The 24,303-nt window shown below is 37.9% G+C and overlaps 1 protein-coding gene and 1 long non-coding RNA gene across 5 annotated transcripts in view; one reads left to right on the top strand and one right to left on the bottom strand.

Annotated features, from left to right (window-relative positions):
• Positions 1-20,572, top strand: part of LOC112922593 (uncharacterized) — a 168,566-nt gene extending 147,994 nt beyond the window's left edge. The window contains exons 4-7 of one of the 4 annotated variants that reach the window (XR_011997906.1): positions 7,320-7,397; positions 8,447-8,828; positions 10,290-10,317; positions 16,337-16,659. This is a non-coding gene — a long non-coding RNA (uncharacterized lncRNA). Of the gene's footprint in view, positions 1-7,319; positions 7,398-8,103; positions 8,201-8,446; positions 10,206-10,289; positions 10,318-16,336; positions 16,660-17,984 lie in introns of those variants that run through there. The other 3 variants (XR_011997905.1, XR_011997909.1, XR_011997908.1) reach the window with 3 other exon arrangements.
• Positions 1-23,321, bottom strand: part of LANCL1 (LanC like glutathione S-transferase 1) — a 37,133-nt gene extending 13,812 nt beyond the window's left edge. Inside the window, exons 1-3 of the mRNA XM_026002214.2 lie at positions 22,959-23,321; positions 18,688-18,805; positions 4,712-4,919 (exon numbers count right to left, since the gene is read on the bottom strand). Of these exons, the coding sequence (XP_025857999.1) occupies positions 4,712-4,919; positions 18,688-18,805; positions 22,959-23,039 (407 nt within the window). The 5' untranslated portion in view covers positions 23,040-23,321. The remainder of the gene's footprint in view (positions 1-4,711; positions 4,920-18,687; positions 18,806-22,958) is intronic.
• Between the last annotated feature and the right edge of the window lie 982 nt (positions 23,322-24,303).

Below are 24,303 nucleotides of genomic sequence, written 5' to 3'. Positions count from 1 at the left end.
ATTAAGAGAAATTCTATTTTTTTCTCATGCCAAAACTGGAGGTTCAGTAATGTTGAAATCTTAAGAAAATAAAATCTTTTTACTAGATACAAATGCAACTGTTGTAGTAAACAGAAGGAACATCTCAGAGTTTTGATTTAAAAGTTTATTATCAAGTTTTAACAAAGTATGTCAAATTGTATAGAATTTAAATATAACTACTTTTGTAAGGGAAATTTAATTCAAAAGGAAAATTACTGTGAATTTTTTAAGCAAATAGCTCCGTGGGAATTATTTGGAACAATTATTGCATTAGTTCCAATGATGTTCTCACACCTAAATGTGTTTGAACACATTTCCTCTATTTGCCAACGTTAGGGATCACATTACCCCTAGGTGGCGATATATAATTAGCATTCCAATTATTTTGCAGCCAAACTCATTTGCATTTGGGATGTTTAAAGTTGATAGCAAAAACCTTTCAAATACCTGAAAGTGAAGTATTGCTTAGAGTATCCTGATAAAATTATATTTCATAATTTAGGGTAAGAAAGGAAGTATTCCTTTTTTTTTCTGGATTTGGCTTCAAGTCATTAAAACTCATGAGCTAGGTCTGATGATCAGTAAAGGTAGGACTTTTAACTACATGTTTTACATGCTATAGTCTCAAAGTGAAGAAATGATAGCATTTATAAATCATAAAGATTATTTTATGTGTTTTCAAAAACTCTCAAACCCAGAGGCACATCATTGCAGCTCCATTTGTTTTGCTATGTTGATATTAATAGCAACCAATCTTCAGAAGAGACACGTCACTGAAATGTCACTGAAGGGAGAATAGACAACATATAAAACGGGGGCAGTTCTGTTCCACTCCTAGCAATATTTCCCCAGGGTTTTACTGGGAAGAGTTTTGACCTTGTATCATCTAACTTTTTAACAAAAGAAATTCTTTTCTTACTCATCACACTACAAAAAAAAAGTATACACTTTCTGACCAGAAAGCCGAAATTGTTCATCCTTCTGAGTTCTGGCCCCAAAGCACTGGACCTGTCAGGTTAGTCACTTAATTGGGTACTGTAAATAGGCAACTCTCTCTCTTTGTGTAGTGGCACCAACTATCTGTGTGGAAGGAAGGTGAAAACGAACACGATACAAATCAAACAGCAGGAAAAATCAGTGCTGTTTATTCTCTTCCTTGCCACCTGCCCCAGCCAACTGTAGGACATTCTGCACATGAACAGATATACATATGAACACACACTCCTTTTGGGGGAGTCACAGACTCCTCCAAAAAAGCATAAGTGTTCTCTCCATGCTAAACACGATTTGGGGATTTTATATGTACCTTTGGAAGCCCTAAGATTCTCAGGGCCCCAAAGTTAAGAATCCCTGCCTTAGGGAAACATTGACTTCTTTGATCTCTAAAACTCAAAATTATGATTCTGAAAGGCTATTATATTAAGAAACCATAGGAAAGGTAATCCAAAAAATGACGGTAGTGGAGGACAACACAGATACCACATAGAGAACTTGAGTGTCTCTGGTATTGCCAAAGGGCTGTGTGATATGAGAAAGAAGGTTCAGTAAAAAATAAAACAAGTAGGTTTATTAAATACCTGATGACATCAAATTATTTCAATTGAATTACAGAGACTTACAGATTTTTTTTCCCTTAAAAGAGAGGAGATGTGAAAGCAATTACAAATAATTCCTTTTTTCTTCCTGTTCTTGCTATGAACTCTAAAAATCTGAAAAATCAAAACGGTGGCCATAAATGGCCTATTTTCCTATCATTATGCTCATTCTATATATTTTTTTAAAATTTTTATTTATTTATGATAGTCACACACAGAGAGAGAGAGAGAGAGAGAGGCAGAGACACAGGCAGAGGGAGAAGCAGGCTCCATGCACTGGGAGCCCGATGTGGGATTCGATCCCGGGTCTCCAGGATCACGCCCTGGGCCAAAGGCAGGCGCTAAACCGCTGCGCCACCCAGGAATCCCTCATTCTATATATTTAAACTTAAAAAATCTACTGGCTATATATAAAATATTGTTGAACCATTGTAAAAGTTTTTAAAATGATATAAATAACAAAGACATCTTTTTTTAAATCAAGGTATCAAAAAATTTTTTAGTTTACTTTTAAGAGTGTTAATAAACCAATATTAATATATAGTACTATTCCTCAAAGAGTGTTTGTTAAAACAGTACACCCTAAAATGTCATGAGGAAAAGGGTTGTCTACTTGACAAGTTTGGCAAATTCCACTCCCTAGTCTCTGGAGTTTCCTCCATGTAGCAAAAGTTACTCAAGACTCTACTCTGAGCAGCTGGTAGAGGTGTATATTTAACTTTGCTTAATTAGTGTTTCCCCAATCTGAATGCACAAATCTTGTTTTCATTTTTCACACAGCATACCATAACTACCTGGCTGTACGTAAACTGAGAAAGGCTGGCATTACATAAAAAATAACAGGACCCCTATGGCTTATTTTTATGATACTTAAGAGTGATTCTCTGAATGAGACTTCCTTCTCAGCATATGTGTGGCTAATGGCTTTAAACTAGCTGTGCAAAGAAACAGAAAGGTCGTGTCTGTGTTGCAAATTTAGATAGTATATGCATTTGTCAAAACTCAACAAATATATATAAAACTTGGGCAGCTCGTTGTGTGTTAACTATATGCCAAAAGAAGAAAACTAAATGGGTATTGAACGCTGGTAAATGATATATGTGCTTTAGTATTTAGAAGGAAGGATACTGATGCCTGCAATTCACTCTGAAGTGCATCCTCCACCCCTAAAAGGATTAATAGTGGATAGGGGAATGGACTGATGGATTAGATACGTGATAAAGCGAGTATAAAAAAATGTTAATGGTAGAATCTATGTAGTTAGATATACAGCTACTCACTGTTGTTTCAACATTTCTGTATGTTTGAAATTTTTCAATAAGATTTTGAGGAGAAAAAACTGTAGTTATTAGAATTTTAGGCCAAAAGCCTGTTAACGAAATACACTACTGCACAGTGTAAAATTAACCAAAGATCTTCTACAAATGAAATCAGTGATGTTGCTGGACCTAATTAAAAACATGGCTAAAGACCTTAACAGACACTTCACCAAAGAAGCAATGTTAATGGCAAGTAAGCATATAAAAAGATGCTCTGCATCATACGTTGTCAGGGAGTTGCAAATTAAAACATCGAGATACCACTACATATCTACTAGAATGGCCAAAATCTGGAACTCTGGCAAGGATGTAGCGCACCAGGGACTTTCATTCATCACTAGTAGGAATGCAAAATGGTACAGCCACTTTGGAAGATAGTTTGGAAATTCTTACAAAACTAAACACACCCTTACAATATGATCCAGCAACTGTGCTCCCTGATGTTTACCCAAAGGAGCTGTAAACTTATATCTGCACAAAACCCTGCACAATTGGATGTTTACATTAGCTTTATTCATAACTGCCAATACTTGAAAGCAACCAAGGTGCCCTTCAGTTAGGTGAATGGATAAACTGTGGTCCATCCAGACAATGGAATGTTATTCGGTGCTAAAAAGAACTGAGCTATGAAGCTTTTCAGGCCATGAAAAGATATGGAGGAACCTTAAATACATATTTTGAAGTGAAAGAAGCCAATTTGAGAAGACTACATATTGTAATGTTTCCAACTATGACATTCTGGAAAAGACAAAACTATGGAGACAGTAAAATGATCAGAAGTTGCTAGGAGCCAGAGAGCAGGAAGGGGGATTAGCAAGCATAGCACAGTGGATTTTCAGGAAGGGAAAGTACTCTACGTGATAATAGAATGATGGATCCATGCAGAATGCACACCACCAAGATGTAACGAATATAAACTATGGACTTTGGCTGGTAATGACATGTCCGGGTACATCCATCCATTGTACCAAGTGTACCACTCCAGTGGAGAATGTTGATACTGGGGGAGGCCATGTATATGATGGGGAACAGTAGGTATATGAGAAATCTCTGTACCTTCCTCTCACTTTCTCTGTGAACTGAAAATTGCTCTAAAAAGTAAAGTCTATTAAACAACACAACACAACCAAAAAGCTCTGCTGGAATTGCAACTCTCTGTGTGTTAACATGCTCAGTGGGAGCCTAACAGCACTACGTGCAGAGCTGCATGGCAGCCAGATTTCTTCATAGAAATCTCTGTGCTCCATAAAACCTAGTAAAATAATATTTGTAGTTTATAAGTACACAAGTTTAGTAATTCTTCATAATTCACAAGCTTCTAGTAGGCTTCCCTGATCTATATTAAAAAAAAAAAAATCTAGATTTGCATGCTTATTTGCTCCTAAGAAAAGCAATTCTGAATCAGTTTGTAGTTCAAGAGGAGGCCTCCCCCAGCCCACCAGAGGAGATGAACCATATTTTTCAAATTACTGATCTTGGATAGCACCCTGGATTTAATAATCACATGATTAGGCTTTTTTTTTTTTTTTTTTTTGTTATTAAACTGGTGTTTGATCTGGTGTGTGTCAGTGTCACTACATCTTACAATAAAATAGGGACTATAAGAGTTGTTCCTTAACTACATTGGAATGATGTGAGACGTGATCAAACGACAGTAATAAGATTTATTGCGGAGAGAAAAGTAACTTTACTAAAACGTTCTTTTGCTAATGCACACAGAATCAATATGTAAATACGTCTAGATAATAATCCTCAAAAAAAAAAATCCAAGATTACCGAGTGATGCAGTCTTCTGCTTGCTTCTCATTGTTCATCTTGTGATACACTACAGCGCCTATGGCCAGGGGGCCTGCATCCCCGCAGAGGAAGGTGATGGAACGCTTAGTCAAACTGTTCAGACTTTGCTTTACATAGCCATGTGCCATCTGTAGGTAAGCAGGGTCCCCAAACACATCATAGAGATGTAAGTAGAGCAGAGCGATACCTGAGAAGCAATAAGAAAATAATGTAAAGATAAGGAATGGCCTGTTGGCTGTATTATTTTGGTTTGTTGCCAACAGACAGACACTTCACCAAAAAGCAGTTGGACTGTTGACAAGCCATAACACATACGTAAATTATCCGAAAGTTCGGATGCCCTTAGTTCTAGACTCAGCTTCATTACCAAGCAGCTCTAAGAATCAGACACAGGCACTTGTTCTGTTTCTTCATCATGGCAACTGTAAATACAAGGCACTCTAAGACCCTCAAAGAATGCTAACTGAAGTTTATTATTAATCCTTGTCTCACTCAGACTGTGTGTTAATGTGTTATTCTTGATGATTAAATGACAGGTTATTGAAACTCCGGTTCCAAATAGTCACCTGTTTAACAAATAATCAATAAACAAGTAACATTTGTTCTTGTGAGCTAAAGAAATTCAAAGACTAGGGAGTGAAAAACTCAATTTTTCTTTATATAGAAGATAGTTTTTTTGAGTGAGAAGGTAGGTAGAGTAACCAAATTCCCTACTCCAGTATCATTCCAGGCCGGGATTATAAGAAAACTATTAAGTTATGTAAGATCTGAGAAAATAAAGTCAATTCCTCCTTAATTTTGTTTTCTCTGTGAAGGACTCAGCCACTTTAGGAATTATACTGTAAAAACTGCCAATGACTTTTGCTTTGGGCTGTACTCGATTTGCTTCTTACCCTGCTCTTGAAGCCTGCTATATATATAAAATTGAGGCGTTGTCTGAATGTCCTTATTCCAAATGCTTGTCACAGTAGATAGAGCTTCTGTCTGAAGCTGACTGGTCTCAGGGCAGACTCAAAGATGTGGAGTAGGGGACCTGCCTGCCTGCAGCATTTCTAGAAAGTCATCTCTCCCCTTAAAGTACATTTTCCAACTCATTTACCATTTTTTAGAAGATATAGAGCCTCTGTTTAAATCTAAATTAATAGAGCCCATCTCTTCATGGATTTCAGTGTAGTAAAAATGCAGTCTGCAAAATTACTTTTCACTGTACTGAGGACAATTTTAAATTTAGATAGTTTTCTCATTTTGCATGGGTAATCTCCAAAGCTTTGTGCTACAGACAATTCAATTTCACATGTATATTAAGGCCAAATTTTCATTTCCTGCCAAAGTTAATAACCTTGTCTGCTCTTTCAAAGTGGCTTGGTGTAGTAATTCCACAAGCTGATGATCAGACATACCAATGCTGAAGGTCTGTAGACATAAGTGTACAAAACCACGTATGTAAGGCGAAAAAAAAAATCTCCTTTTCACAAATGATCAGTGTCAAGAGCTTCTTCTACAATTAGGTTCTTAAATGGCTTCATCTCCATCCACACTAGGCATCTGCCGGCGATCCGTTTAAATTGTTACCCTTTCATTTTGGCCTCCTATTCCCCTTGCTGCCTGAACTCCCCTAATTAAGTTCTGTAAGCACCACAGCCAGATAATGACATGACTGAAGTCTGAGAAAATACAAAGTGATTAAATACAAGCCCAATGATTGTTTTCCTTTTCAGACCTTTGTCTCTCATTATAAACAATTCCTCTTGGCCTAAATCTTTAACAAACAAAACCCATTGAAGTTTGCAACTGTAAGGTCGGATGCATTTCTCAGACAAACAGGTAGTCATTTCTCCAGTCCACAGTATTTCATTCATTTGAAAACCTTTTTCGTTTTCATCAGCAGGATGATCTTTCTGGCTTCTGGGATTCTACAACCTCAGGTTCTGTTTCTCTCCTTTCTCTCATACTGGGCCTCCGTGTCCATATATTTTGAATAAGCAATCTGCTGCACCTTGCAGTTTGCAGCAACACCCCCCCCCCCCTTTAACAAAAACACCCATGAATGAAACGGTTTAAAGTAAGGAGTGCTGCTGCCAATTCGAGAAAGTTTCCTGGACAAGCCTACTAGAAAACAATCTAGGTCTAAGGTATAAGACAAAATGTAGAAGTCAAAGACATGTAATGCCCCAATATTCTGTACCCCAGATGCCCTAATCTAATAGACAAATGGAGGAACTGTGTATAGCTAAATGTCTTGAACTTGATCCTTATGATCTTCCAACAATATTCACACACATGACATCACCTTATCATAAATACCAAATGCTGAGAGGTAACTAGCAAGGTGGGAAATAAAGACACAGCCCTTAGGGCCCGGCAGAGAAAACTCACCCAGTCCCCTTACATATACAGTTATGCTTGTATCCATTCATAAACTCACCCCCAAGTAGGATTCCATTCTCCAAAGGACACTGAACATCTTGAGAAAGAACACCGTAACTGACTACTAGGATAACAACCATCAAAACTGCTCATGAGACTCAACACAGGATGATATATGGAATTTAATCTTTTTAATGTTTCCTTTCTCTTTTTGTCACAGGATATGTTATTTAATCAGAGTGTCTGGAGCTTAAATTTGAATAGTGGATAAAATTTCCTTCTATATTATTTGCAAAAGGTAGGATAAAGGAGATTTGCTTCCTTCTTCTCTTTCACCTTTTCTTCCAGAACAGAAAAGACTGAAGTGAGATTTAAATTTTGATTGCTTTTAATTGTAAAAATATGCTCCAAATCATTTTAGATTTTATTATAAGAAAAAAAGAAACCCACTCCCCTCCCTTTTAAATCTGGAGGGATTTTGACATTTTCATTGATGTAAAATTGATGTTAAATATTGTTTCTTAGATGGTCCACTCTACGATAACTATTGTTATTAAGCTATGAAAACTAATGCTTTTTTGGTCTGAATTTTATGGTCTTTTTAGATTTAGTCATATATATGACTTAAATTTATTGACATATTCTAAATGGGAAAATATTCCACATGAAGAGAGATACAATGAGAAAGGAATAAAGCAAAATCTAATCCATTATTTGCCCATTAATACCAAACTTATTAAAGATGACCAATAAAGCATTTGGGATAACTAATTCTGTTAGGTAATGAGTCCTCTCCTTCAGGAATTGGACGTTATTCCCACTCTGGTTGGTCATACTTCATTTCCTAAAGGGTATAGGAAAGTTGTAATAGGGATGCCACTTCTATTTTACATGAAATCCAGACAAATTTAATATCAGTAAAAAACCAATCAAGTACCTTTTAGAATTAGGCATGTGAAATCAGTAAGCGTTTTAGAAATGCCATGTTCATTCTTTATTCACAGCTCTGGAGACTGGCTTAGTGGAGAAAGAATTGACAGAGGTGGACAGAGTATCCCCTCCATCTCTGGGAAAAAAAACAATACAATCAAGGAGAAGGAAGTATGTATGGAATGTGGACCAAAAGGGGAAGGCTGAGAATGAGCCAGTGCATAGTACTCCCAGCAAGTGGAATTACCTTAAAAGTTCATGTGGATGGGAAGGCTAGGGGATGACATGGTTAATAGAGATAGACTCCTTGGGGGTTCAAATTATCAAAAAATCAGACACAGGTTTGATGCTAATCTATGGATGGTTTATATAAAGGAGTAGTATTTCCCTCTAAAACCATTTTTTTTTTTTTTAAAGTAGGCTCCACACCCAAGCATGGAGCCCAGTGTGGGACCTGAACACACAACCCTGAGACCGAGACCTGAACAGAAATCAAGAGTTGAACGCTTAACCAACTGAGCCAGGCATCCCAAAAAGGATTGTTCAAAGATAACCCTATGGGTCAATCCAGATGCGACTGAATATGCAGGACTTTATTAGGGAATTGGATCTTAGTCATGTACCACATGAAGAGTGCTACAGGGCATCACACCAGCTATTACATGCTTTGGCTTGGAAGCCATACATGCCACTTCCAACTGCAGCCCCTGGACTAGAAGAGGTCACCTCACCTAATTACACTGAAGTTGAGAGGTTTAACCCTCCTGGGAGTCCAGAAAGAGGGGGACACCAGATATAGGTGAGCACGAGACATATCTAACACAGGGCCTGGCAGTGGGGAAGAGGCAGAGACAATGAGCCAAATCTTTTACAGTTCAGGTTTGAGATGTTCATCAGACATCCAAGTGGAGAAGTCAAGTAGGCAGTTGGATGTGTCTTTTCTTAGGGAAGAGAGTCTGGACAAATGTCCTTAAAAGGTGTGGGGAATCACTGACTACTAGAACAGTCAGTGATTCTCTGATGCACTTCAGGAGCAAGTGGGCTAGAAGATTCATCAATCCAGTGTAGGTAGGGGTTGTTTTTAATAAAAACAAAAGCAAAATACTCTTCTTTTTGGTCTGAGGCTAGAAGAAACCCAGACATATATTACTTTGCTCTTACAACTCCTAGAGCTTGTTTGGTTGCTTACAACTGTGGTGTCCAATTTGAGAGCTTATAACCATAAGTGTCTAGAAAGTTAATTAAAAGTAACCAAAATTTAAAATTCAATTTCTCAGTCACACTAGCCATATTTCAAATGCTCAATAGCTACATGTGGCTAGTGGCTGCTGTAATGGACAACAAAATAACATTTCTATCACTGCAGAACATTCTAAGGACAGCACTGCTCTGAACACCAAAGATAGATGTCATTGTGCATAAGAAGTTCAGGAAGTCTGGCACTGCCCTCATATCCTAGAAATCAGTTTTTGGAATGTTGACAATTAACTTACTTGAAAGAAAAAAAATAATGACATAAGGACCGAAGAAACTTTGCTGTAATAGGAATCTGTCCTGGTTCTTAGTAATGGAAGCTCTGAACTAGATTTTTCTACTGTTTCCTTCTGTAGCTATTACTCTGGGGAGGGTAAACTGCTTAGGGATACTTCTAAATCTGCAATTTCCTTACTCAGCTACTTATTCCCAGTAGTACTATAAATATAGCCAGCTGTTGAGAAGTAATTAATACTAAGCCTTCAAATTTCTGAGGGATCATTAGTCCTATTCATCTTGACCAATCAAGACCTTCGTGCGTCTCAAATGTATGTGGACATGATAAAAATCTCCACAGATGTATGAACTCTCAAAAACACTTGTCTGTAATCCTGCATTTTAGAGATTATCTCTTAACATTATTCATTTATTTTATAACCAGTCTGCACTGATGTGAGAACCTTTGGCGTGGTACTTCCCCTCCGTAAGGTATATCCTTGTAGGTGAGGTCTTTTAAAGATTCTCTTCATGTACTCTGGTAGGAAAAGTCATGCTTAGATTCAAATACTGCTGAAGTCACTAGAGGGACCCAGCTAACACCCAAAGAACAGGTGTCAATAGTTTTGAGTGTTACTGAAACAGAAACTCCCTAGAAGGGTAATGGGTTAATCTGAGTTTCAAATAAACTGTTCCCTAATCAAAACTTTGAAAGCTCATCAATTACCATGGTTTTTTCCCTTTCAGCTTTATGAAAATGTGACAGTTTTCTCTCATTAACTCCATACAGGGTATGATCACCTGTCTTTCTACATCAGGTTGGTACTTTCTGATACTGTTTTGAACTGTTTCTAAGTTTTGTGAAGGTGTCTAAGTGCATTTTTATTTTTTCAACAAAATTACAGTTGTCTAGGGTTGCCTGCGTGGTTCAGACCACTAAGCATCTGACCCTTGATTTCGGCTCAGGTCACGGTATCCGGGGTAGTGAGATCAAGCCCTGCATCAGGCTTTGCGCTCAGTGGGGAGTCTGTTTGGAATTCTCTTTCTTTCCCTCTGCCCCTCCCCATCTCTTTCTCCCTTCCTACCTTATTAAAAAAAAAAAAAAAATTATGGTTGTCTTTAGGGCAGGATTTCCATTCCCAGTCACTGTCATTACTGTGTACAGTGCTCTCCACAGAGCCTGTATATCAACACTGCCTCGACCTAGTTTATCTGCTCAACTGTCAGCTTAAAGTCAAGCGTCACAAGCTGCTGTCCACTGAGAGCTGCTCTTCTCCAAATGTTTGAGTACAAGTAATATGGCAAAACCAGTTGTGACTGTGTACCACTAACTAAATAGTATTATCCCAAACAAAGTAGTAAAGAAATGAGGGCAAAGATGTGCACTCAGAAGATGTGGTTTTTCTCTTTTTGTATTTCTAGAGCTGATTGTCTAATAGGAAAATTCGATTTTTAAAAAAGGAGACCTCATACTTTCCTCTTCCTTCCCTCAGTGCCCTGCCTCCTATCAAAAGTGTCCCTAGTCTTTTATTCAGGCTGCCATTAACAGGTGATCAATCTTTCAACAGAGTAGTCATTAAGAGTGCAGGCTCAGGAATCAATGTCTGGGATTGAAGCTGCCAGTTACTCACTGTATTTTACCTCATTTACTAAACCTGTCTATGCCTAAGCATGTTTATCCATAAAATGGAAATAACAGTAGCTACTCCATTGTTACTGTGATTCATGCTGAACATTGCAAGTCTTTAGCACATAGTAACCACTCAATAAATGCCCAACCCCATTAGACTGCGAGCTTCAATGAGTGTTGAATCAGTCACTTTGTCTCATCTCTGATGCCTGATTGAAAAGGACAGAAAGTACAGAGGGAAGCAAACTCTTCTTCCCATGTTCCTGCCTCTCTCCACCCTTACTGGCTCCTCGGACTAGAAAAATGTTTCTTGTATTTGTGCCATCTGGCCCCTCTCTTGAGCTTTCTGGGAGTCTTATCTGTCTCCAGGCATTCCCTCTTCTCTCTCCTTTTTCTCATACAGTAATCCATATTTGGACTATCCAGATGCTTGGTTTGAGTTTAAGGAGGTAAATTCAAGTCAGGCAGCAAAAAAAACACCCCCTCTATATCCAGGGCTAAACAATAGGCTCTCTCTCCAGCTTTACAAAGTATAGAACAGATACTATGAGCTCTAATTTCTTAGTTCATTTCTCAATTGGACCAAAAGCCAAGGGAAAGAGATGTGATCGACTCTTCTACATCCTAAGAGATATGAAATAAGTCGAATTCCACTCTTTCCCCATTCCTAGTTTGGTTTAAGTTATTGTTTTTAGTTTGTATAGGTGGTAGCTTGAATAGTAATGGCAGGACACTCTCCATTTGTTTGTTCATTCATTCAATACATATTTATTAAGCACCAACCTTGGACCTGGCATTGTGTTAAATGCTTAAGTTACTGGAATAAAAATGACAAAACACTTCCCCAGTCTCCTCGCTGTTGTCTCTAAAAGGCAAGTTGCTTAGATAGGTCTTCTTTATTTCCCTCCTGTCATTTCTTCTAATCTATCAACATATTTTTCCTGCTTTCGGTGTTTCATCCAAGCACACTGGTAACATTTAAATCCTATAGCTGTTTCAAGCCTATATCTCAGCCACTTAAGATAACCTATGTACAATGACATCAGCACTGCAGAAAATGCAGTCTGAAAGGAAGCAAGTTGCAATGACACTCTGGCAGTTCTCTATCTAGTAGTCACTGCAAAGGGCTGTAATTAATCCAGCAGAGATCCACGCCCTTTATTCCTTCTGCTTGCCCAGACAGCTCTGGCTGGGAGGCATAGGTGCTTCTCATGAAGGTGAAGGACATCTGCGTAGATCTCACATTAGACACTGAAATGCTGGCTCTGACTGAAGAGCTATATAATAAAAAGATCAAATTGCAAAGAAAAGATACCTGGCCAGAGTGATTCCTTTCAAATAAGTCTGGTATCAGCAGAAACTAAGCCCCAAATGCTGAAGCTGGAGCTCAAAGGCTATACATTTGGCAGATCAGAGGAACAGCATCTTGAAACACTTTAATGACTTGCATTTAGAGCGCAAGTTAATATTACTCCAGGGATTATGCTGCATATCCTCTTATTTAAAATGTTATCTAATACTTGAAAAGAGGAAATATATGCTGATCTTAGCCTCATTAACTTTGTGAGTTGGTTATAGAAGATTGGGTTATGTCTTTTAGAACTAAAGCCCCTAAGAGTCCTGTGTGTATTTTTTTTTTTTTTTAAGCGCGAGCTGATCATCATTTCCCTTAGGAATCATCAGCGTTAAGAGTGGGAAAAAAAAATGAAATTAAATGAGGGCTGGCACTTTCTCTCATTCTCTCTTAAAGACACTGGTGAGATCAGCTATCCCTTGGGTTTACTTACCTCTTCTACTATGTTATCTGCAAGGGAAGTAATCTTTTCTCCTAAACGCTTATTTCTAACACAAGAATATTTCATCTGCTCATTTAATTCTCTATAATAACAATTCCTCACTAGTGTTCCATAATTTCTACTTTATAAGGCACTTTAGAATCTCTTCCTCCCTGAAACCTACACCTATCTGGAACAAAACTCAGAGCAGCCCAAACATAGATGCTGTTAGACCCTCTGGTGAGTCCCAAGAGATTCCTGGACACCACTTTGGACCCCTTGACAGCTGGCCATGGGATTCATCTTAAGGGCCCTGCATGCCTATTCTTTGTCTCTATTGTCTGCTGCTGTGTGCATAGGCATAAAGAACACTTCTTGATGCAGCATATAAAGAACCGGAATGTTTGCCTTGCTTCCCAAGCTGGGAGTGCATTCTGTAAAGAACTCTTAGGTAAATCTACCAGGAAAGGATTATGGCTAAGAACAAACAATTCAGTGCTTATTGCTGGCATATTTTATACAATAATATAATGATGCATTATAATTCAATGTACTAAATTTTATAAAGGACGACTCCAGTGAAAAGAACTATTTCAAGGGCAGCCCAAGTGGCCTAGCAGTTTAGCGCTGCCTTCAGCCCAGGGTGTGATCCTGGAGACCCAGGATCGAGTCCCGCATCAGGCTTTCTGCATGGAGCCTGCTTCTCCCTCTGCCTGTGTCTCTGCCTCTCTTTCTCTGTGCCTCTCGTGAATAAATAAAATCTTTAAAAAATTTTTTTTAAAAAAAGAACTATTTCAAATATCACTTATTAACAGCTATAAGAGCTACTGATTGTTTTCAGACTATGGGTGATACTTCATGTGAGAAGATCCTCAACGAGTCTTTTCAAATACAAGCAATTATGAGGAAATGCTTCTGTTTTGGCCCAGTTAATTTTCTATCCTGAAACCATATCCTAATTCAGGATTCAGAAGTACAGAAGCAACTTTGGTAGCAAAATGCTGGAGATAACATTGTTCTGGCTACAAATGCCCAAAAATCCTTCTAGGTTTACTTTATGTCCAGTCCTAAACAACTTCTTCCTGGAGACTATTTAATAGTAATGATTTCTGCCTAACTCATGTTTCCCTCCTTCTTTCTAAATTCCTTTCATGTTCTATCTACTCTAATTTTTTCCTAAAACACTTAAGACTGACTAGTCATTAGCCACTTCTAAAATGTTTGCACAGCATGAGTATCATCATGTTACCACTGCTCGAATTACTCCATCTTACAAATTATGTGTAGACCTTCTTCACTTACAAAATATATGGAGTGAACCCAAATATAGAAGTGGAGAGTAAATACACAGACAAGGGCACACACTGTCATGGGGTAAAGACCAGGTTTCTAAAGCCAGACTCACTGCGTTGAATCCTCACTGGCCATGTGACCTTGAATAGGTACTCAGCCTGGTTTTGCTTCAGTTTTCTCATCTGTGAAACAGGGATACATATAGTATCCATACCATAGAGTGGTTCTGAGGTTTAGGTTAGTCATTCAATGCAAAGCACTCAGAATGGTGCCTGGCATATGACATTAGTTACAGGCATATGTGCACACACACTCTGGCTCCTGTCATTCAAATGTCGATCCTAACAATATTTTATTAATAGCAATCACTTTTAATCTTTACTTTTGTCCTTTAACAGTAAAATGATCATGAAACTGCATATTGGGGCAGCCCCAGTGGCGCAGTGGTTTGGCGCCGCCTGCAGCCTGGGGTGTGATCCTGGAGACCTGGGATCAAGTCCCACATCAGGCTCCCTGCATGGAGCCTGCTTCTCCCTCTCCCTCTGCCTGTGTCTCTGCCTCTCTCTCTGTCTATGAATAAAATAAATAAAATCTTTAAAAAAAAAAAAAGGAAAAAAAGAAACTGCATATTGATGATCCTCATTCCCTTGGAAACTAAAATTTACTGAATATATTTATTATTAAATTACTGAATTCTTGTTTCTGAACATCAGTAATAATTTTTTTAACTCTCAACTACTGTCCGCAAAATTGATTATTCACAATACTTCATTTCTGGATAAGCATGAGACCCCAGAGCAATATACTGCCATAACTGCCTCATTGGCCAATATGAGACAGCTGCAAGGTTTGAAAATTTCTCCCTTCTTTTCTTTCCAAGGGTCAAGGCATTTTCTCTCTCTGTTATGAGTAAAAAAGGGTAAAAGTCAGGAATACAGGTTATAAAACTGCACTGTGGCAACCCATAGGAGTAAATATGTAGGCTTTAGTGAAAATGATGTCTGAATCCTATTAAAAGCCTATGTTAACTGTTCTCACCACTGTGTTATATCCTCTGCTCCCATTTTACAATAAAACCAAGATAATTTCAGTTGTCAAATAGTTTGTAAAGTGAATGTACTTTTTTTTTTTAATTTTTTTTTTGTGAATGTACTTTCTATAGCAATGATTCGCTTCTTCTTTTTATTTAAACCTGTACATATCACTCTTACCAATAAAGCATTATGCACACAGTGTTTTCTAAAACATCTAACATAGAGGTACAGAAATTCTACTAAGTACCTTGTCACTGTTAGTTTCAATTTTTTCTTAAAAAGACGTAAAATGGGAAAAAAAATGATGGAAGTCCAATTTTTCTGTTTTAAGTACATACGGAATATTAAAAACACACAGTAGTTCATCTCTTCACTAAAACTCACTTTCAAGATCAAGTGAGCAACTGAGGCAAATACAGTCATAGCATGAATGTGGTATTATGAAGCTGGGCAGCCTAGCTCTGTTGCTTTTTTTTACTGTCATGAAGCAGAAACACAATCACATGACTATGGGTTTACTATGGATTGATGCATGGTACAAACAAATTAAGGACTTTATAACCTGTGACAAGCAAACAAGAGTTTGAGGGGAAGTGGAAAGGAGAGGCAGAGAACTGTTTAGTCAAGCTGAGAAAATGTGAACATTTCATAGTATTAAAGTTTAGAACCAGTTGTAGTCCCTTTCTTGATATAAGTTACACTTAACTCTAGGAAAATTATTATGATTTGGCATTCCTACAATACGTCCTTCCGATGGCAGGCTTTATGAAAGACTAATACTTATTAAAAAAAATTAAAATGAGTAAATTTTGAAAAATTTGTATATTGAAACGAATTCCATATGTTAAGTCTCCCTAGAAACACAGAACGGGCAAAATATTACTTAAGAAATTTCAAAATATAGACAAAAACTCCTCCCAAATGGACAGACATTAGATATCTTTTTGCAGATGGAAAAAATGAAGGCTCATTGTCTAAAGGAGAATAAGAAAAATGATCTCTCTTCTTCTCATACAGGACTTATGGCAGAGATTGTTAGGTCTTATCCCCACATGCACTTAACTCCAGCTAACAGACTACATTTACTATTCCTCCTTGCTAACAGGTGTGACCATGTGACTATGTTCCAGCCAATGAGAAGCAAGCAAAATTGAAATGTTGAATGGGGCTTCCAAGAAGTCTTTTAAAAGGGGGAGAATGCATTCTTTTTTCCCCACCGCTTTTTCCTTTCTGCAGCCTGAGAAGTTGATGTAATCCGTGAATCTTCAGCAGCTATCTGGCCAAGAGGTAGGAGCCAGTGGCTGAGGGATGATGAGGTAGAAAGAAGGGAATCTGGGATCTTATTGACATCCTGAGGCCTTTATATCAACTTTGGACTGCACTGGCCTTCTTTTACATAAGAGAAAAAATAAACTTTTACTTAAGTCACTTTATTTTTTAATTTATTTTATTTTATTTTTTTTATTATTTAAGTCACTTTGATTTTGATTCTTTTGGGTATATGCAGCAGAATCTAATCCTATTCTAAATCCTAATTCTTTCTGAATGAGCATTAACTATCAGATCATACTTCTATTGGGGAATGAAACTTAACAAAATAGGTGGTAATTTAAAGTTCTACTTAATAATAATCTTGAAGTTTTCTCAAAGTACATAATGATAACTTTTAAAAGCTTTCATTGTAGACTGACAACAAATGCTCAGTAAGTACCAATGCTCTAGAAGGTGATCAAGTTTTAAACGTTTTCTACAATAGTGTTTCCCAAAGTAATTTGATTTTGGACATGTTAGCAACAAGAGCAAACAACAAATTAATATTTACAATTATATGACACTAAATTTGGTGACCAAAGTTAAATTTGGTGAACAAAATTAAAGAGAATCCTTATTTTCCAAAAGGTATCACTCCTTGGAAGACAATATGGGGAACACACGAAGCAACATACAAATCTACACATCATTATGTAAACACTGCTTAGACACACAACAGCAAATATTTTTGTGTCAAAATGTTTATGAATGCATTTTTTGGTGATAAAATTGCAATAATAAAGAGCTCATACTTAGTAAGATACAATAATGGGAAGAGAAGGCATCGACATGATTTTATGTGTTGAATTAGCTTTAGTTTGTTATGCAATTCGGTTTCATGCTATCTAGATTGACTGAACACTAGCAGGGAAGAAAAGCATTTTATTTACGGTAACACTGAAGGAGACAGTCTATTTTATGTGGGAATAATGGCTTTTTAACAGTGCTCAATTAAGAGACATTTAGGACCCCTGCCTCAAAAGCCATTAGCAAATTTATCTGGAAGATTTTATGCTATATCATAAAACGGCCTAAACTGCCTAGTATACCAATTTGCCTAAAGACTCTTGCCACATAAGCTGCTTTCAGGAGCCAGCAATAAGTATCATAAATACTTAAATATAAAAAGTTGAAGGATATTGGCATTCAAAGGAGATGACACTGTTAACTCATACTGCCAAAAATTTAAACACAATTGCATTTTGCTTTGGTGTGAAATTTTTCTATTTCCATTTCTATTTAACCTTTAGTTTTTCAAATAGCCCTGGCAGTAGAGGGCCTGATTGATGGTTTTTCTTAACATTGTCAACTATTAATTCAAAATCGAACTCAAGCTCCATCGTGAGGCCCAGAAATCTGTGTGTTGGTGACAAGCACCAATGCATTAAAGTCAAATTCAAATTCCTTAAGCTGAACACTGTTCCTCTTTATCTCCTTTTCAGTGTAACTGGAACACACGGAGTCTCTCAACTGTGCATCCTTGAGATTACAAAGCTATCTTTCGGTCTGTCTACATTAGCGAACTAACTGAAGTTCTTCAACATTCCCTCTTTGGGAATGTCTCTCACCTCTTTGACACCTATCTACTATTTCTTCTCAAACTTTCTTCAGCCTCTCAATGACTAGAAAACAGTAAATGCAAACCAACCAGCAATGACTATTCAGAAGGATAATTCACAGAATCTCCGGTTTACTCTATGTTGATGTATGGATATGTATTAGGTGAGAACTTCCTTTTTTTTTTTTAAAGAGACATCTGGGTGCATTTTATTTTCTGTGGATAAATTCTCCTTACTTCTGTTTCACACACTGTATTCTGGGACTCTTCCCAACTCTTCCCACTGTAATTCCATCTCCAAATTATGTAATGCTAAACAGCAATTTTTCTTTCTACAAGCAGCCATCCAAATTTGTGGCAGGTATGAATTCCATGAATATGCTTACCTTGCCCTAAATTCAGAGCACTGTTAAAAATCCAGATACTGAGGCCCCTAGCTAGGCTGAGAGCACAGCATTCTCCCAGAAGCAACAATTCATATACAGACACAGGAAGCATTTAAGGGTGTCCCATTCGGTCAGCTCAAAAGGTAACACTTTGGCTCTTGTCTACAATACTTATGCCAACTCAAGGTGAGCACTTCATACCTGCCCAGCCAGTGTAAACAGTGCTATCCCGAGGGTCTGCTGACTTTAGGCCCCTCTCCATTTGCTGAAGAAGCTCTCGAATCTTATTGTTTAAGCGTTGTGAGAACTCAGGAGTCAGCTGTAGATATTAAAGGGAAAACAAATATCAAAAAATATGGACCACTCAACTTGCTGGACTACAGGCTATCAAAAATAGGAGAGCACTTCCTTTCCACTTAAATCAATTCTTCTGCCTGGGGAAACTGGACAGATTAATAAAACCTAAAAGGGCTATGACATTTTCCTACTCAATGCAAGAAATGTTCTTTAACTTAAATGTTCTACATAAGATTTATAATTAAATACTAAAATAGACTGCTGATGAAAAGGTGGCATGCAATAATTCCCATCTAATAAGGAGCATCTCTTATTTAAATCGATATTTTTTATTATAATAAAAGTCATCTTAATAAATTCAGCACAAATCACAAGATGTTCGCTGTTTTCCAGCCATTCAAGAGGCAGCAATGAGAATTCCCTAAGGAAACACTCTCATTGCTTTAGTTATTTAAAAAAATGAGGGTCAACGTTCCTAAAAATCCATTTGCAAAACATGGATAAACAAATTTTAAAAATTGTACAAGTAGCAGAAGAAAGTCAAAATAAATTCATGGATATCAGGGGCCGTGGGCAGAGTGGAGAGAACATCAGACCTAGCATCAAGAAACCCAGGCCTGCACAATGCCTAGCCAAGTGAGGGGCTTCATCAATACTGCCCAATGAATGAAGCTGAGTGCTCTTAGCTCTCAGCACCTGCTATTAGCTGAGTGCTCTCGCTCTACTCATAACTTCTTTATGCTTCAGTTACCTTTATAAAGTCAGGATAATAACACCTGCCCCACCAACGTCAAAAGGTACTCTGAGGATCAAATGAGATCATTTACATCCGGAGACGTAACTGTTAGTACTGTTACAATTTTTAAGCAGTCCAGGGGTCTATAACAAGTAATAATTTGGATATGGATTAAAAAGCCTATGAAGGTTGGGGCTGTGACATCCATACGGAGGCCCACCAACGCACTGTTATGCATCCTAAAGGCTACTGAAAAATATTTTGCAAGTTCTGTATACCCTGAATCATGAAGTGTCTTAAAAGGTCACTTTAATGTATCCCTCAACAATTTTAGGAACCTGCTATAATTCCCAGACTTGGATTTTACAAAGCAGTAAAATTTCAAAACAGTGTTGGGGAATATTACATGGGCACAAACATTTTATTTTATTTCACCCTGCAAGGATTATAAAAACAAACCTAACTACTACCTGTTAACAAGGTTAAAAAAGGGTTAACATAATCTCATTTTTTAAAAAGGGCATCTTAAGCCTGAAAAAAGAAAGCAGGTTGTGTCAGAATTATTATAAAAGATATTAAATTTTACTTCTGAAGAGCATCTCTGATAAGGCAAATCAAACTATCAACCAAATCTGGACTGATTCTGAAGCACCACTATCATCCCTTATTTCACACTCTGAAGAAGAAACCAGACTGTCTGACGGACACACTCCCATTATTTAACAATTTCTGCCAAGAGGTGAAGGTTTCAATAAGTCTTGAAAATACATTTAGGAAGATAAAACGTACTTCAATATTAATATAAAAGGTCTATGAATCTCAACTAGATAGAAGAGTACATCTACATGAGAACATGTCTTCTTCTGTTCATATAGATCATGGATAATTTATCATCTTGCCGGGGCCTTACTCTGAGACCCAGAATGAGAACACCTCAGCCTCAGGAACAGAAGTTACTATTTATTACTATTTATTTGTCACATAATTGCATTTAATAAAGGTGACCTGCCTGAGAATACTGATTGCTTGTGGCAGACCACAAAATTATTCAAACTCTAGCAGTAATTTGCAGAGTCTCCAAAAGCCCCCCCTTTTTTTTTAATGATAGATGCCAGAAAACACTCCTTACTCAACGTCTGTGTTAACAAATTAAGGAGGACAGATCTCTAGGGTCTGAACCTTGATGTTCAACACTAAACAATTTTAGAACTGGTATGCTAGTTTCTTTCTGGAATTGGTCCAAAACCATGTGTCAGGTAATAAATTACTTTGTTATTTTTGGAACAGAGTTTAAATTCTTGAATATCTTTTTTTCTCCCTTGGAAATGGTTAAATTTGTAAAAGCATTTAATTTATAAACAGCCTGAATAGTGAGCTTATTTTATTGAAGGCATCTGTCATTAGGATAAACCCTCAGGCATGCTCTCTTTGCCAAGTTAGCATGAAACAGCAGGTCTCCCTCCAACAAGACCGGACAAAATACTTCAGCTTTAGGATCTGCAGAGCTGGACAGAACACAGGGCCAAATGGCCAAAAGGAAGCCATATGACATCAAGATCATTCTAAGAAGCTTTGCTTGGGTGGTTCAAGTTTGGTCTTTAAAAAAAAAAAAAAAAAAAATCAGGGGCACCTGGGTGTCTCAGTAAGTTAAGCATCCAGCTGTTTCCGCCAGGTCATGATCTTCTGGTTGTGGGACTGAGCCCTAAGTCTGTGCTCTGTGTGGAGTCTGCTTCAGATTCTCTCTCAAATAAATAAATAAATAAATAAAATCTCTAAAAAAAAAAAAAAAAAATCAGACTGACTATAGATTCACATACACTTTGGCACCCTTCTATCCTACAACTCTTCTCCATCTCTTTCATCCTCCTACTTGCATTACTGATGTAAAATGAATCCATTGTGACAAATGTTTCAAGGGAAGAACCAAAAGAGCCACACATCAAGTTAACTTGGCAGGTAGGAGAGCTCTGAGGCCATTTAGGGCTCACGAGAAATGCTTTTCGTATGGCGAGTCTAGTAGATATAAACTGGTAGAACTAAAAAAAATAAAATTGAAAAAAAAGGGGGGGGCACTTCAAAGAGATCACTCTTCTGACCTATCACACTCTAGAATTTCTCAGCAGGGTATTCTTAGAAAGAACTGCATCTCCTCTTGATCAGGTTCACTCAAAGATGCATGAGAAAACACAGGCCTGGGGGATGTTACAATCAGCTTCTCTATTGCTCAGTGCTTTACAAATAACATGATTAAAATAAAATAAAATAAAATAAAATAAAATAAAAATAAATGAATTAAAAATTAAAAAATTACAAAATAAATATAAAAAATTAAATAAAAATAAAATAAAAAATTGAAGTAAAATGAATAAAAAATAAATAAAACAAAAAATAAAACAAAAAATAAAATAAATAATTAAATTAAATTAAAAAATAAAATAAAAAAAATTTAAAAATTAAAATAAAATAAAAAATTAAATTGAATTAAAAATTAATAATAACGTAAATAATAAAATAAAAAATTAAATTAAAATAAAAAATAAAAAATAAATAAATTTAAAAATTTAAATAAAATAAAAAAATTAAATTGAATTAAAAAATTAAAATAAAAATAAAATAAAAAAAATAAAATAAAAAATAAATAAATTTAAAAATTTAAATAAAATAAAAAATTAAATTGAATTAAAAAATTAAAATAAATAAAAAATAAAATAAAAAATTAAATTAAAAAATAAAAATAAATAAATTTAAAAATCTAAATAAAATTAAAAAATTAAATTGAATTAAAAAATTAAAATAAAATAAAAAATAAAATAAAAAATAAATTAAATCAAATTAAAAAATAAAAAAAATTTAAAAATTTAAATAAAATAAAAAATTAAATTGAATTAAAAAATCAAAAAATAAAAATAATAAAATAAATAAAACAAAAAAATTAAAAAAGTAAAATAAAATAAAATAACAGTTACTGCCCCCGCCCCCCCAGCTGTGGGGACGTCCTGCAAACAGTGGCAACACTAGCGCGATTTTCAGGCCTGGGTCCCCACACTAACTCAGCACTTCGAGCTTAACGCTGCCTGTACCGCGCATCCCAGCGTCTTGCGGTCCTCCTTTACCTGCCCAGGTTCCTACACACCTAAGGCAGGAACATGGCACATGGGACATCCCACCGGGACTCCTCTCCTCTCTTTCAACTGATCAAAAAACACACACACACAATTGCATAGAAAGAAAAAAAAGACACATTCGCCAATTTTTAGGATCTAAACGATCAACGACGGAGCCCACGTCACTGAGGACGACGCTCGAGTTGCAGAGCCGGGGCCGCGGCCGACGGCGGCATCTCGCGATAACACGCGTCCTGCGGGGGACGCGCCCCCCTTCCTCCTCTCCACGCTGGGCCCCGGGGGCAGGGATGCGGGCGCGGGTATCCCACACTCACCCGCCCGGCACAATCAAAGTAGCTTTCGGCCAGGGATTTGTTAAAGTCGGCGTACGGGTTCGGGAAGGCCCTTTGAGCCATGACGCCGGAGGCGAGCCTGCAGAGCGGAGGGAAGGAAGCGGCGGGGCAGAGGCCGGGGCCTCGGCGGAGCAGCGCGCGGGCGGGGAGGCGCGGACCCAGGGCCCACGGCGGCGCGGCTGCCGGGAAGCTGCACCTCCGCGACCAGGCCGCCGGGGCCCAGCGCGCGCCGCGGCACAGGGAGCCCGTGCGGCGCCCCCGGCTCTGCTCCCCGGACGCGGAGCAACGAACCGCTCGCGCGCCCGGCCACGCCTCGGCCTCTCACGCAGCGACCTCGGGCGCGGCAGCCGCGACGCTTTCACCGCCCACTTCCTGCCAGCCGGACCAATCAGGAGCGTCCACACCCGGGAGCCCCGCCCCCTCCTCGTGTACAGTTTGTTAAAGAGACAGTAGCGTGAGGTCGAAAGGGCTGGCCCGGGTGCTTCCTCCCGGGGGCGGGGATGGGCGTCCCTGCCAAGTATTCCCGTGCCTTTCTTCTCTTTTAATTCTTTTTTTATTTTGTAAAAAAAGAAAAACTAATTCATGTGCAGACGATTCATTTTATTAAAAAAAAAAAAACTGATTCAAGTGCAGATGATTCATAAGAATTAGGAATTTATCTGGAGAGCAACAACAACAAAAAAGGCTGCTTTGGGGTCTGAAGATATGCCTATTTCTACTGCTCGGACTGAATAAAATCGGGGAGGATGATGTGTCTGCAGAGACCTTCCAGACTTTGGCTTTTGCTTCCGAAAAAGCAAAAGGGAAGAAAATAAAACACCGTTGCCACCATTAGCAGCTTGGAGGACAAAAAACAAAAACAAAAACAGTATATTGAAGAGCTGCATCCTGGGTCCCTTGGAGACAGTGATGACAATTCGCCCTCCAGGGCCCGGAGGCCGAGCTGTGAATGGCCAAGGGACCAGCTATCAAAGGGCAACCCAAACTTCAGGGAAAATGCATGAAAACACAAGACTCAAGAAGTCGGATCTGCTCCTTGGCCTCAGGTGGACCCTGATGCTGTGTCTACCTGAATCCTTGGCTACCTGAACACGGACCTGGAGTGACCAAGTCCAACAGAGCAGGATATCCGCAGCATTGAAGTTCAATGTTTAACAGTCTCCAGTATCTGAAAATCGGTCCTTTCCTTAACAATTAAATCCCACCAGGTACTTATTAATCCCAGTCTGTGGCTGAGAGAATCCTGGAATGCAGTTAAAAAAGAGTCACTGTCTCTACTCTTTTTCCTTCCTCTTGTTTCAGTGAAGGACTCGGGGCATCGAACATG

The sequence above is a fragment of the Vulpes vulpes genome, chromosome 16 (genome assembly GCF_048418805.1).
Source record: "Vulpes vulpes isolate BD-2025 chromosome 16, VulVul3, whole genome shotgun sequence".
NCBI classification, from domain to species: Eukaryota; Metazoa; Chordata; class Mammalia; order Carnivora; family Canidae; genus Vulpes; species Vulpes vulpes.
The sequence above is the reverse complement of the archived record's forward strand: the minus strand, read 5'-3'. Positions and strand labels throughout refer to the sequence as shown.